Source organism: Oncorhynchus mykiss, chromosome 10, assembly GCF_013265735.2.
Source record: "Oncorhynchus mykiss isolate Arlee chromosome 10, USDA_OmykA_1.1, whole genome shotgun sequence".
NCBI lineage: Eukaryota > Metazoa > Chordata > Actinopteri > Salmoniformes > Salmonidae > Oncorhynchus > Oncorhynchus mykiss.
In genome coordinates, this window is record NC_048574.1 from 32,257,813 (window position 1) to 32,273,815 (window position 16,003).

Genomic DNA, 16,003 nt, shown 5'->3' on the forward strand with positions numbered 1-16,003 from the left:
GTGGGACACACAGACAGAGAGGGTGGGACACACAGACAGAGAGGGTGGGACACACAGACAGAGAGGGTGGGACACACAGACAGAGAGGGTGGGACACACAGACAGAGAGGGTGGGACACACAGACAGAGAGGGTGGGACACACAGACAGAGAGGGTGGGACACACAGACAGAGGGTGGGACACACAGACAGAGAGGGTGGGACACACAGACAGAGAGGGTGGGACACACAGACAATGAGGGTGGGACACACAGACAATGAGGGTGGGACACACAGACAAAGAGGGTGGGACAGAGACAGAGGGTGAATAGGACAGAAACACAGAGAGAGTGTGAGACAGAGAGGGTGGGATAGACAGAAACACAGAGAGAGGGTGGGACAGACAGACAGAGGGTGAATTAGACAGAAACACAGAGAGAGTGTGGGACAGACAGAGAGGGTGGGACAGACAGACACAGAGAGAGGGTGAATAAGACAGAAACACAGAGAGTGTGTGGGACAGACAGACATAGAGAGGATGAATAAGACAGAAACAGACAGAGGGGGACAGACAGACAGAGAGGGTGAATAAGACAGACAGAGGGGGACAGACAGAGAGGGTGAATAAGACAGAAACAGAGAGAGTGTAGGACAGACAGAAAAAGAGGATGAAGGGAGAGAAAGAGACAGCGATGATAGCTAGAGGGGATGGAATGTAGTTTGAACTGTGCCAGCTCTGGTCAGCTACAGTAAGAATGAGGATTCTCAGCAGTGGTAACAGAGCAACCTTCATTCTGACCAACCCCCTTCAGCTCCCAGAGTAACACAATTCAAAACTAATAACCGGCAATAATCCATTAAAGAGCTCAATCAAACTGAGCCTGAGGGGCCCTTGGCTTTGAATATCTTAGTAAATATGTGTGTGTATGCGCACAAGTGTTTTTCTGTGTGTGCAAGTGTGCATTCCTGTCTGTATGTGTGCCTTCGTGTGTGTGTGTGTGTTAGGGCTGGGTACCTAGACACAGTGCTCATTGGGCTAATCTTTTTTGTGCTCCACTGAGTTGCCAGGCAGACAGCCAGACAGTGTCCAGGCTGAAGCTAGCAGACCCAGAGACAGAGGGAGGGAGGCCCTGTGCTTTCTGGATGGAATACTGTGTCCAGGGGGGCTGGGCAGGACAGACAGGATCCACAGAACAAACAAAACCCCCAAACTGATTACCAAAGCCGTTTATTTTAGGAAGGGGAAAAAAGAACGCTGATGGGGTGACAACCTTTTTTCCGAGTGAGTGAGTGAGACTGGGCCAGGAGGAGCTGGGGCCAGAGAATGTTGGACGTTCACAATGACACATACCTACTGGCACAGTTTTCGTTGCTTTATCTCAGGCTGTAGCAGCCAAATAAACCACATACAGATAGTTAGATAATACATACTACACTGCTATATCAGTTTGATGCAGTATGTACCAGTGTCTGTTCAATGAAGTGCATTTGGGGGATCCTACACAGTATTGATGGTGTAATAATGCGTTGCCCGTACCTGATCTCGTAGGAGATTTCCTTCTCGTACTTCTTCCTGTTGCGGGCGCGGCAGCAGCAGAAGAGGATGATGGCGATGATGATGAGGGCCAGCAGAACAGCGATGATGGCTCCAGCTATAATACCAGCAGTGTTGGGGGCTAGACCACACACAGAGAAAATCATTAAAAACACTCATCCTACACAATCCCACCATTTTGACTCTATACAGCCATACAGGTCTCAGCACAAATGCCCACCCGATTAAAATAATCACATAAAGGTGAATCAGGGGGCGTTGAGGGACTCACGGGGAGTGATGCCAAGCTGTAGAATACACTCCTCCATGCCCACGTGGTTCTTAGCTGTGCAGCGGTAGGTTCCCGAGGAGCTGGTGGACGCATTCCTTACATTCATGGTGCCTCCCACAGGGTCTACAGACAGAGGGGGAGGGGTTGACAGAAGCACGTTCAGGAAGCCAAAACTTTTCAGAGACCCTTCTGTCCATTTGGCAGTGAATAACCATTCTGTTTCAAAGCATCTGCTCCATCTGGGGATGGTAAAACCTGGCTTCCATAAATATGTCTTACCTAGCACGGCGGAGGCAGGCAGCAGTTTGTTGTCGCTGGTCTTCTCCCAGGTGTACTGCAGGGGGTTGGTCCCCTCACTGGATGTACACCTCAGGACCACATCCCTACCCTCCAGGGTGGGGCCGTCGGCAGAGCATCTGGGCTTGGACGGCCTCACTACCAGGAGAGAGGGGAGGGGGGGGGAGAATAAGCTATTAGAGATGGCAGACATGGCGGAAAAGAGAAATTAGCTTGAAGCTACACAAACCATTCCTGATTTTCTATTGCACACCCCTCTGGGCAGGTTGCCACGCTGTGTGTGTGTCTCATAGCAGCAGTCATCAGCGTAATGAGAGCAGTAATCAGGGTCAGTGACACAGCTGCTGTCATTACAGGTGCTGTCACTCAAGATAATTACGATCAGAGCGTGACACACACACAAACGGTGGGGGTAGGGCATCTGCTGAAGCCAGACATAGTTTGTCTGTTGACAGGAGACGAGAATTCAAAAGCAAACACAACTCCAAATTGAAAGCAGACCAGATCCAGTGCAAGGCAAAGATGAACTGTCTGTCTGTCTGTCTGCCTGTCTGTCTGCCTGCCTGTCTGCCTGCCTGTCTGTCTGCCTGTCTGTATGCCTGTCTGTATGCCTGCCTGTATGCCTGCCTGTCTGCCTGCCTGTCTGCCTGCCTGTCTGCCTGCCTGTCTGTTGGAGTGGTGAGGTGAGGTAGGGGGTACTATGCTAGGGATGGGAGGTGGGGTGAGGAAGGGGGTACTATGCTAGGGATGGGAGGTGGGGCGACGTAGGGGGTACTATGCTAGGGATGGGAGGTGGGGTGAGGAAGGTGGTACTATGCTAGGGATGGGAGGTGGGGCGACGTAGGGGGTACTATGCTAGGGATGGGCGGTGGGGTGAGGAAGGGGGTACTATGCTAGGGATGGGAGGTGGGGTGAGGTAGGGGGTACTATGCTAGGGATGGGAGGTGGGGCGAGGAAGGGGGTACTATGCTAGGGATGGGAGGTGGGGTGAGGTAGGGGGTACTATGCTAGGGATGGGAGGTGGGGTGAGGTAGGGGGTACTATGCTAGGGATGGGAGGTGGGGTGAGGTAGGGGGTACTATGCTAGGGATGGGAGTTGGGGTGAGGTAGGGGGTACTATGCTAGGGATGGGAGGTGGGGTGAGGTAGGGGGTACTATGCTAGGGATGGGAGGTGGGGTGAGGTAGGGGGTACTATGCTAGGGATGGGAGGTGGGGTGAGGAAGGGGGTACTATGCTAGGGATGGGAGGTGGGGTGAGGTAGGGGGTACTATGCTAGGGATGGGAGGTGGGGTGAGGTAGGGGGTACTATGCTAGGGATGGGAGGTGGGGTGAGGTAGGGGGTACTATGCTAGGGATGGGAGGTGGGGCGACGTAGGGGGTACTATGCTAGGGATGGGAGGTGGGGCGACGTAGGAGGTACTATGCTAGAGATGGGAGGTGGGGTGAGGAAGGGGGTACTATGCTAGGGATGGGAGGTGGGGCGACGTAGGGGGTACTATGCTAGGGATGGGAGGTGGGGCGACGTAGGGGGTACTATGCTAGGGATGGGATGTGGGGTGAGGTAGGGGGCACTATGCTAGGGATGGGGGGTGAGGTAGGGGGTACTATGCTAGGGATGGGAGGTGAGGTGAGGTAGGGGGTACTATGCTAGGGATGGGAGGTGGGGTGAGGTAGGGGGTACTATGCTAGGGATGGGAGGTGGGGCGAGGAAGGGGGTACTATGCTAGAGATGGGAGGTGGGTGAGGAAGGGGGTACTATGCTAGAGATGGGAGGTGGGGTGAGGAAGGGGGTACTATGCTAGGGATGGGAGGTGGGGTGACGTAGGGGGTACTATGCTAGGTATGGGGGGTGAGGTAGGGGGTACTATGCTAGAGATGGGAGGTGGGGTGAGGAAGGGGGTACTATGCTAGGGATGGGAGGTGGGGTGACGTAGGGGGTACTATGCTAGGGATGGGAGGTGGGGTGAGGTAGGGGGTACTATGCTAGGGATGGGAGGTGGGGCGACGTAGGGGGTACTATGCTAGGGATGGGAGGTGGGGCGAGGAAGGGGGTACTATGCTAGGGATGGGAGGTGGGGCGACGTAGGGGGTACTATGCTAGGGATGGGAGGTGGGGCGAGGAAGGGGGTACTATGCTAGGGATGGGAGGTGGGGCGACGTAGGGGGTACTACGCTAGGGATGGGAGGTGGGGTGAGGAAGGGGGTACTATGCTAGGGATGGGAGGTGGGGCGACGTAGGGGGTACTATGCTAGGGATGGGAGGTGGGGCGACGTAGGGGGTACTATGCTAGGGATGGGAGGTGGGGTGAGGTAGGGGGCACTATGCTAGGGATGGGGGGTGAGGTAGGGGGTACTATGCTAGGGATGGGAGGTGGGGTGAGGAAGGGGGTACTATGCTAGGGATGGGAGGTGGGGCGAGGAAGGGGGTACTATGCTAGAGATGGGAGGTGGGGTACTATGCTAGGGATGGGAGGTGGGGCGACGTAGGGGGTACTATGCTAGGGATGGGAGGTGGGGTGAGGTAGGGGGTACTATGCTAGGGATGGGAGGTGGGGTGAGGTAGGGGGTACTATGCTAGGGATGGGAGGTGGGGCGACGTAGGGGGTACTATGCTAGGGATGGGAGGTGGGGTGAGGTAGGGGGTACTATGCTAGGGATGGGAGGTGGGGTGAGGTAGGGGGTACTATGCTAGGGATGGGAGGTGGGGCGACGTAGGGGGTACTATGCTAGGGATGGGAGGTGGGGTGAGGTAGGGGGTACTATGCTAGGGATGGGAGGTGGGGTGAGGAAGGGGGTACTATGCTAGGGATGGGAGGTGGGGCGAGGAAGGGGGTACTATGCTAGGGATGGGAGGTGGGGCGAGGAAGGGGGTACTATGCTAGGGATGGGAGGTGGGGCGACGTAGGGGGTACTATGCTAGGGATGGGAGGTGGGGTGAGGTAGGGGGTACTATGCTAGGGATGGGAGGTGGGGTGACGTAGGGGGTACTATGCTAGGGATGGGAGGTGGGGTGAGGTAGGGGGTACTATGCTAGGGATGGGAGGTGGGGCGACGTAGGGGGTACTATGCTAGGGATGGGAGGTGGGGCGACGTAGGGGGTACTATGCTAGGGATGGGAGGTGGGGTGAGGTAGGGGGTACTATGCTAGGGATGGGAGGTGGGGTGAGGTAGGGGGTACTATGCTAGGGATGGGAGGTGGGGTGAGGTAGGGGGTACTATGCTAGGGATGGGAGGTGGGGTGAGGTAGGGGGTACTATGCTAGGGATGGGAGGTGGGGTGAGGTAGGGGGTACTATGCTAGGGATGGGAGGTGGGGTGAGGTAGGGGGTACTATGCTAGGGATGGGAGGTGGGGTGAGGTAGTGGGTACTATGCTAGGGATGGGAGGTGGGGTGAGGTAGGGGGTACTATGCTAGGGATGGGAGGTGGGGCGACGTAGGGGGTACTATGCTAGGGATGGGAGGTGGGGCGAGGAAGGGGGTACTATGCTAGGGATGGGAGGTGGGGCGACGTAGGGGGTACTATGCTAGGGATGGGAGGTGGGGCGAGGAAGGGGGTACTATGCTAGGGATGGGAGGTGGGGCGACGTAGGGGGTACTACGCTAGGGATGGGAGGTGGGGTGAGGAAGGGGGTACTATGCTAGGGATGGGAGGTGGGGCGACGTAGGGGGTACTATGCTAGGGATGGGAGGTGGGGCGACGTAGGGGGTACTATGCTAGGGATGGGAGGTGGGGTGAGGTAGGGGGCACTATGCTAGGGATGGGGGGTGAGGTAGGGGGTACTATGCTAGGGATGGGAGGTGGGGTGAGGAAGGGGGTACTATGCTAGGGATGGGAGGTGGGGCGAGGAAGGGGGTACTATGCTAGAGATGGGAGGTGGGGTACTATGCTAGGGATGGGAGGTGGGGCGACGTAGGGGGTACTATGCTAGGGATGGGAGGTGGGGTGAGGTAGGGGGTACTATGCTAGGGATGGGAGGTGGGGTGAGGTAGGGGGTACTATGCTAGGGATGGGAGGTGGGGCGACGTAGGGGGTACTATGCTAGGGATGGGAGGTGGGGTGAGGTAGGGGGTACTATGCTAGGGATGGGAGGTGGGGTGAGGTAGGGAGTACTATGCTAGGGATGGGAGGTGGGGCGACGTAGGGGGTACTATGCTAGGGATGGGAGGTGGGGTGAGGTAGGGGGTACTATGCTAGGGATGGGAGGTTGGGTGAGGAAGGGGGTACTATGCTAGGGATGGGAGGTGGGGCGAGGAAGGGGGTACTATGCTAGGGATGGGAGGTGGGGCGAGGAAGGGGGTACTATGCTAGGGATGGGAGGTGGGGCGACGTAGGGGGTACTATGCTAGGGATGGGAGGTGGGGTGAGGTAGGGGGTACTATGCTAGGGATGGGAGGTGGGGTGACGTAGGGGGTACTATGCTAGGGATGGGAGGTGGGATGAGGTAGGGGGTACTATGCTAGGGATGGGAGGTGGGGCGACGTAGGGGGTACTATGCTAGGGATGGGAGGTGGGGCGACGTAGGGGGTACTATGCTAGGGATGGGAGGTGGGGTGAGGTAGGGGGTACTATGCTAGGGTTGGGAGGTGGGGTGAGGTAGGGGGTACTATGCTAGGGATGGGAGGTGGGGTGAGGTAGGGGGTACTATGCTAGGGATGGGAGGTGGGGTGAGGTAGGGGGTACTATGCTAGGGATGGGAGGTGGGGTGAGGTAGGGGGTACTATGCTAGGGATGGGAGGTGGGGTGAGGTAGTGGGTACTATGCTAGGGATGGGAGGTGGGGTGAGGTAGGGGGTACTATGCTAGGGATGGGAGGTGGGGTGGCATTTAGGAAGCCTGATTGGCGCTGTGTGTGTAGTCGTCTGTATGTGCGACTGTGAGTGTCTCTCCTTCTCTCGCTCTGTGTGTGTAGTCGTGTGTATGTGCGACTGAGTGTCTCCTTCTCTCTCTGTGTGTGTGTAGTCGTGTGTATGTGCGACTGAGTGTCTCTCCTTCTCTCTCTCTCTGTGTGTGTAGTCGTGTGTATGTGCGACTGAGTGTCTCTCCTCTCTCTATGTGTGTGTGGTCGTGTGTATGTGCGACTGTGAGTGTCTCTCCTTCTCTCTCTCTCTCTGTGTGTAGTCGTGTGTATGTGCGACTGCCTCTCTTTCTCGCTCTCTCTCTGTGTGTAGTCGTGTGTATGTGCGACTGTGAGTGTCTCTCCTTCTCTCTCTCTGTGTGTGTGTAGTCGTGTGTATGTGCGACTGCCTCTCTTTTTCTCTCTCTCTGTGTGTCTGAGCGTTGTGCTGGAGCACTGACATGGTTTGGTAATGGTCGCTGTAACAACAAAGCCCGGCGAGAGGGGAGGACAGAACCATGTGGATTAACACCAGACGGCCCTGTGGGACACTACAGCACATAGTGCAGCGCCCAGCCCATCTAATCTAATAGGCAGGGGTCAGGACGGACAGAACGAGGGAGGGGAGGAATGAGAGAACAGAGAGAAATTAAACGAGTACTGATGGACGCTTGGAGGGATGACGGGGGCCAAGGCTGCTCGCTCTCCTGACTTGGAGGTCGGCTGTCCACATGCAGTGTGTGTGTCTTACAATGTAATACAGCAATGACATTTTGAATTCACATTAAAAGCTCAAAGTCAGCTTGACATATCAAGGGCTACATATAGCTCAACATGTAGATGTTCCTATTGGAAATTGGTAGAAGCTTCCTCAGAGCAGATTTTTATGTGTGATATGAGCAAGAGATGAGGTCAAAGGAAGAAGAAAGAGACTGGTCTTTAGAGAGATACTGTAGAGACTAGAGGGAGACCGTGATTGGTTGTGGTGGACTATATGGATGTGGTGTAATATGAAGGGCTAAGGATAAGGTGATTTATTGCTGTACTGGGATACATTGAGACACAGATAGGGTACAGTACAGTATATATGGAGAAAGTGAGCGTGATACATTGCGGTAGACCACAGAGACGTGGTCATAAAGACCATGAGGGATCAGTTTGGAGAGGCCAGGGAGACTGAGAAAGATTGGCTGTTAAAGGCTGTAGTGAGGTCTAGGCGGTGCTGATTGGTTGTTTGGGATTCAGATCAGGGAACTTGAGAGAACGCGATTGGCTGTTAAAGAATGTAGTGACCTATGGGTAGAGCGATGGTGATACGTTGGTTGGGACTGAGGCCAAGGTGACAGAGTGAAAGTGAATGGCTGTTGAAGGTTGATGTGAAGTCTAGGCAGAGATGGTGAATGGTTGATGTGAAGTCTAGGCAGAGATGGTGAATGGTTGATGTGAAGTCTAGGCAGAGATGGTGAATGGTTGATGTGAAGTCTAGGCAGAGATGGTGAATGGTTGATGTGAAGTCTAGGCAGAGATGGTGAATGGTTGATGTGAAGTCTAGGCAGAGATGGTGAATGGTTGATGTGAAGTCTAGGCAGAGATGGTGAATGGTTGATGTGAAGTCTAGGCAGAGATGGTGAATGGTTGATGTGAAGTCGAGGCAGAGATGGTGAATGGTTGATGTGAAGTCGAGGCAGAGATGGTGAATGGTTGATGTGAAGTCTAGGCAGAGATGGTGAATGGTTGTGATGGTTGCTGATGTGCCTGTCCGGTGTGCTGTACTGACTGCAGGTGCTCTCTACTCCTGTTAACGTCACTGTCCATCTTTAAACTAGCGGAGACAACACATAGCTCACAACGTTACCTGCACTCAGGGAAGATGCCTCTGTGTGTGTGTGTGTGTCCCCAAAATGTATGTTATTTTTCGTTTTTTAAACAACTAATGGACCGACGTCGGTTCAATTATTTTAATTCCATTTAGTTGTTTTTTTCCCCTTCTGTGAGCTCAATGCACAGTTTCTCTAGAGACACATCAGATCAAACCCAAACAGTGTATGACCATAATCCATTGCGCGCCTATTTGCCTGGTCGGTGTGGGGCAGACACAGAGAAATGAGAGAAGAACGCATGAGGTAGCTCTACCTGAAAATACATGACCTAAGTGATTGATAGTTGGTATTTATAAAAGTATGTCTTATTTACTTTGAAGAACTACTAAAATAGTGATTTTGTCAGATCGCATAGGCAGCAGCTCTATAGAGATGAGATGAGGACTTGAATTATAAAAGTCATAAAACAAATCAAAGATTTCAATAAGGTAATGTGAATAAGTGATGGTTAATAAGTGATGGTTAAGCAGTAATGGGCAGTCACTACCATCATGGGACTTTGATTGTTTTATTCAGTGTTACAGAATTCAACCCACATAATGCATAATCCATTTAATGTAAAAAAAAAACTAATCAAAACCATAATGTTTTTATAATTGAACCGAAACCAACCGTCCTCAAAAAGTAATAATCTCTTAGCGCTAGTGTGTGTGTGCGCACGTGTACATCTGAGAGTGCGTGTGACATGTCGGAGTGACCATGTCTGCCAAAGTTCTCTGGAGCATTTACATTGTGACCTGATGGGAATTCATTGTATTATTCTTTTGGACAAAATTCAGATTCACAAATGTATATTTACAAAAACTCCACCAACAAAAAAATGATCAAATGTGTGCATATCCCTTAGATGCTGATTAGACCGCTGGCGTGCGTGCGTCCGCCATCGCGCGCATGTTGATTTTGTCCACCCACACCAGACGCGATCAGGACACGCAGGTTTAAATATCAAAACAAACTCTGAACCAACTATATTAATTTGGGGAGAGGTCAAAAAGCATTAAACATTTATGGCAATTTAGCTAGCTAACTTTCTGTTGCTAGCTACTTTGTCCTGGGATAAACTTTAGGTTGTTATTTTACCCGAAATGCACAAGGTCCTCTACTCCGACAATTAATCCACTGATAAAAGGGTAAACCAAGTTTGTTTCCAGTAATCTCGTCTCGTTCAGGCTTCTTCTTCTTCGGACTTTACATGGCGGTTGGCAACTCACTTCAAGGTGCATTACCAATACCGACGAGACTGGAGTGTGAACCTCAGTTCATCTTTCAATCACCCACGTGGATATATGCTCCTAAAAACCAATGAGGTGAGGCGAGTCTTGCAGCGCATCTAGCGTCACAAATCTAACCAAGTTATATTTTAGCACCTGGCTAAGCAGACTCTTGTTGACACGGTCGAGCAGTGTGGTCAGCATGTTAAGGTCCTTGTGTAATGTGTTATTGTTCCCCCGAGCCCAACAGTCCTTTGTATACTCTTTATGAATACTTATGTTTCCCATTTAACTTTGTATTGATTTATTATTGTTAATTTAAAAAAAAGGGCGAACTGAAAATATACTGGGGAGCAGGCAAGAGGTCTTCATGTCTCCTTGTCACACTGCTCCCCTAGAGAATAGGAACAGCTCTGCCTCAAGGGTCAATGGCTTTAGGCCTGTCAGACCCACTACCGGGCAGCAGCGAGTAAGTATCGACAGACACTACATCACCAGCTCTGTGGCCAACTTAGGAGAAATGACTCTGCATTGTATTTGCTCTAGTCAGCTCAAGCCCATCTCTCGGCTGGCTCAGGTAATCATTGGACATTACTGAATCAATTTATCTTCCTCCCTGTAAAACTGAGAGAGAGGCTTCGAGCCAGGTTACTGGTGTAAATTAATGACTAGAAACCAGTTTGTTTTGGACACAACTTCCTGGTTAAGGCAGTTAAATATAACACCAACGAATTGTGTCAACACCAATTTCTCAAAAGAGAGATGTTGTTAACCAGGAAAACAAGAGTCCTAATCATACTTTATCCAGGCACTGGCAGTATTTACGATAAAGTGTGCAGGGCCTTAGTAATAGTTCCTATGTTGTTTGACCACATCAGTCAGCCCACACCACTTTTCATACAGTATGTACATATGCTGAATGGTTGAGTGACTGGGGGAGTTTCAGAGTAAAGTTGACACAGGAACAGCCATACACTTGCCTGGCTACCCAGACTCCTTGATTCGGCCAAACAATACACTCATTGTTCTCCGCAATGAGTCTGGATCTGAATACCTCCCCAACGATTTCTAGAACACAAACACATTCTAATGGTTCTGATTGAGACTAGATATCGATGGGTTGGGCCAGAGTCAGAACACACATGGGTAAAGTGGTGTTTTGAAAATTCGGCAATGGCTTTGATACTCGGAAACATGGCTCTCTCGGGATACTCGGAATACGCAGGATTCTCAGTACATTGCGCAGACAGGAAAAAATATCTCTCCTGTAAGCAGAAGGGGGTGTTTCATGATTAACTTCTTCGATATAGGGGGCGCTCTTTTAATTTTTGGATAAAAAAACGTTCCCGTTTTAAACAAGATATTTTGTCACGAAAAGATGCTCGACTATGCATATAATTGACAGCTTTGGAAAGAAAACACTCTGACGTTTCCAAAACTGCAAAGATATTGCCTGTGAGTGCCCCAGAAGTAATGCTACAGGCGAAACCAAGATGAAATGTCATACAGGAAGTGCCCCAGATTTTGAATGCGCTGTGTTCCAATGTCTCCTTATATGGCTGTGAATGCGCCAGGAATGAGCCTACACTTTCTGTCGTTTCCCCAAGGTGTCTGTAGCATTGTGACGTATTTTTCTAGGCATATCATTGGAAGATTGACCATAAGAGACTACATTTACCAGGTGCCCGCTTGGTGTCCTCCGTCGAAATTATTGCGTAATCTCCAGCTGCGTGCATTTTTCCATTTGGTTCAGAGGAGAAACCAAACTGCCACGAATGATTTATCATCGAATAGATATATGAAAAACACCTTGAGGATTGATTCTAAACAATGTTTGCTATGTTTCTGTCGATATTATGGAGTTAATTTGGAAAAAAGTTTGGCGTTGTAATGACTGAATTTTCTGGTTTTTTTCTTAGCCAAACGTGATGAACAAAACGGAGCGATTTCTCCTACACAAATAATCTTTTTGGAAAAACTGAACATTTGCTAACAGAGTCTCCTCATTGAAAACATCCGAAGTTCTTCAAAGGTAAATGATTTTATTTGAATGCTTTTCTTGTTTTTGTGAAAATGTTGCCTGCTGAATGCTAGGCTTAATGCTATGCTAGCTATCAATACTCTTACACAAATGCTTGTGTAGCTATGGTTGAAAAGCATATTTTGAAAATCTGAGATGACAGTGTTGTTAACAAAAGGCTAAGCTTGTGAGACTATATTTATTTCATTTCATTTGCGATTTTCATGAATAGTTAACGTTGCGTTATGCTAATGAGCTTGAGGCTATGATTACGCTCCCGGATACGGGATTGCTCGACGCAAGAAGTTAAGGAATAATGGTGTAATTCTAGAAACATACAGGGACTCAAGTGCTTTTGTTCACCTGACCTAGAATACCTCACAATTAAATGCCGACCATATTATCACCCAAGAGAATTCTCCCCCGCCATGGCTGTTTACATATCACCTCAAGCCGAAACCTTGACTGTCCTCAAAGAACTTCACTGGACTTCATGCAAACCAGAAACCACATATCCCGAGGCTGCATTTATTGTCGATGGGGATTTTAACAAAGCAAATCTGAGGACTAGGCTGCCGAAGTTCTATGAACACATCGACTGTCCTACTCGTGTTACTAAGACTCCTGACCATTGCTATTCAAACTGCCGGAATGCTTACAAGGCCCTCCCCCGCCCTCCTTTCGGCAAATCTGACCACGACTCCATCTTGCTCCTCCCGTCCTATAGGCAGAAACTCAAACAGGAAGTGCCTGTGCTTTGTACTAATGCTGGTCTGACCAATCAGAATCCATGCTTCAGGATTGTTTTAATCATGTGGACTGGGATATGTTCCAGGTAGCTTGCGAAAATAAGCTTGACGCAAACATGGATACGGTGACTGAGTTTATAAGGAAGTGTATAGGAGATGTAGTACCCTCTGTGACTATTAAAACCTACCCTAACCAGAAACCATGGATAGATGATAGCATTTGCGCAAACCACTGCATTAAACCATGGCAAGGCAACTGATAATATGGCAGAATATAAACAGTGCAGTTATTCACTCTGCAACGCGAAGAAACAAAGCTAAACGTCAGTATAGAGATAAAGTGGAGTCGCAATTCAACGGCTCAGATGCCAGACGTATGTGGCAGGGACTACAGACAATCACAGACTACAATGGGAAAACCAGCCACGTCGCCGAGACCGACGTCTTGCTTCCGGACAGGCTAGACATATTCTTGGCACGCTTTGAGGATAGCACAGTGCCACCGACGCAGCCCTCTACAAAGGACTGTGGGCTCTCCATGGCCAACGTGAGTAAGATATTTAAGCGCGCTAACCCTCGCAAGGCTGCCGGACCAGATGGCATCCCTAGCAGTGTCCTCAGAGCATGCGCAGACCAGCTGGCTGGTGTGTTTACAGGCAATTTCAATCTCTCCCTATCCCAGTCTGCTGTCATCACATGCTTCAAGACGGCCACCATTGTTCCTGTACCCAAGAAGGCAAAGTTAACTGAACATGACTTGCGCACTAACTATAGCACTAACCTCTGTCACCATGAAGTGCTTTGAGAGACTACCTTACCTGCCACCCTAGACCCACTTCAATTTGCTTATTGCCCCAATAGATCCACAGACGATGCAATCGCCATCACACTGCACACTTCCCTATCCCATCTAGACAAGAGGAATACCTATGTAAGAATGCTGTTTATTCACTATAGCTCAGCATTCAATACCATAGTACCCTCCAAGCTCATCATTAAGCTTGAGGCCCTGGGTCTGAACCCTGCCCTGTGCAACTGGGTACTGGGCTTCCTGACGGGCCTCCCCCAGGTGGTGAAGGTAGGAAACGAACTCCACTCCACTGATCCTCACACCTCACAAGGGTGCGTGCTCAGCTCCCCCCGTAGTCCCTGTTCACCATTGACTGCGTGGCCAAGCATGCCTCCAACTCAATCATCAAGTTTGCAGATACCACAACAGTAATAGGCTTGATTACCAATGATGACGTGACAACCTATAGGGAGGTGGCGAGGGCTCTGGGAGTGTGGTGCCTGGAAAACAACCTCTCACTCAGTCAACAAAACAAAGGAGATGATCGTGGACTTCAATAAAAAGCAGAGAGTGCACCCCATTATCTTCATTGACGGGACTGCAGTGGAGGAGGTGGAAAGCTTCAAGTTCCTTGGCGTACACATCACTGACAAACTGAAATGGACCACCCACACAGACAGCATGATAAAGACGGCGCAACAGAGCCTCTTCAACCTTAGGAGGCAAAATACATTTAAAGTAAAACAAGTCCTATATCGACATAACCTGAAAGGCCACTCAGCAAGGAAGAAGCCACTGCTCCAAAATCACCATGAAAAATGCAGACTACGGTTTGCAACTGCACAGATCATACCTTTTGAACAAATGTCTTCTGGTCTGATGAAACAAAAATAGAACTGTTTGGCCATAATGACCATTGTTATGTTTGGAGGAAAAAGGGGGATGCTTGCAAGTCCAAGAACACCATCCCAACCGTAAAGCACGGAGGTGGCAGCATCATGTTGTGGGGGTGCTTCGCTGCAGGAGGGACTGGTGCACTTCACAAAATAGATGGCATCATGAGGTAGGAAAATTATGTGGATATATTGAAGCAGCATTTCAAGTCATCCATCAGGAAGTTAAAACTTGGTCACAAATGACCCCAAGCATACTTCCAAAGTTGTGGCAAAATGGCTTAAGGACAACAAATTCAAGGTTTTGGAGTGGCCATCACAAAGCCCTGACCTCAATCCCATAGAAAATTTGTTGGCAGAGCTGAAAAGGGTTGTGTGAGCAAGGAAGCCTACAAACCTGACTCAGTGGAAAACCTGACCAGGCGGTGATACAGCCCGACAGGATGCTCTCGATTGTGCATCTGTAAAAGTTTGTGAGTGCTTTTGGTGACAAGCCAAATTTCTTCAGCCTCCTGAGGTTGAAGAGGCGCTGCTGCTGCACCTTCTTCACAACGCTGTCTGTGTGGGTGGACCAATCCAGTTTGTCCGTGATGTGTACGCCAAGGAACTTAAAACTTACTACCCTCACCACCTGGGGGTGGTCCGTCAAGAAGTCCACTACCCAGTTGCACAGGGCGGGGTCGAGACCCAGGGTCTTGAGCTTGATGATGAGTTTGGATGGTACTATGGTGTTAAATGCTTAGCTGTAGTTGATGAACAGCATTCTCACATAGGTATTCCTCTTGTCCAGATGGGTTAGGGCAGTGTAGTTGCGATTGCGTCGTCTGTGGACCTATTGGGGCGGTAAGCAAATTGGAGTGGGTCTAGGGTGTCAGGTAGGGTGGAGGTGATATGGTCCTTGACTAGTCTCTCAAAGCATTTCAAGATAACGGAAGTGAGTGCTACGGGGTGGTAGTCGTTTAGCTCAGTTACATTAGCTTTCTTGGGAACAGGAACAATGGTGGCCCTCTTGAAGCATGAGGGGACAGCAGACTGGGATAAGGATTGATTGAATATGTCCGTAAACACATCAGCCAGCTGGTCTGCGCATGCTCTGAGGATGCTGTCTGGGCCTGCAGCCTTGCGAGGGTTAACACGTTTAAATGTTTTACTCACGTCGGCTGCAGTGAAGGAGAGTCCGCAGGTTTTGGTAACAGGCCGTGTCAGGAATTGTACTAGGATTGAATGTCAGGAATTGTGAAAAACTGAGTTTAAATGTATTTGGCTAAGGTGTATGTAAACTTCCGACTTCAACTGTATATACTGTATTCTATACTATTCTACGGTATCTCATTCACTAAATGTTTACATACCTTACATTACTCATCTCATATGTATATACAGGTTTTCTATACTATTCTACAGTATATTAGTCTGTTCCGCTCTGACATCGCTCGTCCATATGTAAATTGTCTTAATTCTTACTTAGATGTGTGTGTATTGGGTATATGTTGTGTAATTTGTTAGATATTACTGCACTGTCAG

General features: G+C 49.9%; 1 protein-coding gene across 2 annotated transcripts in view; it reads right to left on the minus strand.

Annotated features, from left to right (window-relative positions):
* The window catches only part of LOC110533652 (coxsackievirus and adenovirus receptor homolog), a 106,212-nt gene that overhangs the window by 10,822 nt on the left and 79,387 nt on the right, over window positions 1-16,003 (minus strand). For both annotated transcript variants that reach the window (XR_005053618.1, XM_036990073.1), the window contains exons 4-6: window positions 2,084-2,239; window positions 1,805-1,927; window positions 1,516-1,654 (exon numbers count right to left, since the gene is read on the minus strand). Coding sequence is in view for 1 of the 2 variants with exons in the window: in XM_036990073.1 (XP_036845968.1) it covers window positions 1,516-1,654; window positions 1,805-1,927; window positions 2,084-2,239 (418 nt within the window). In the remaining variant the exon portion in view is untranslated. The remainder of the gene's footprint in view (window positions 1-1,515; window positions 1,655-1,804; window positions 1,928-2,083; window positions 2,240-16,003) is intronic.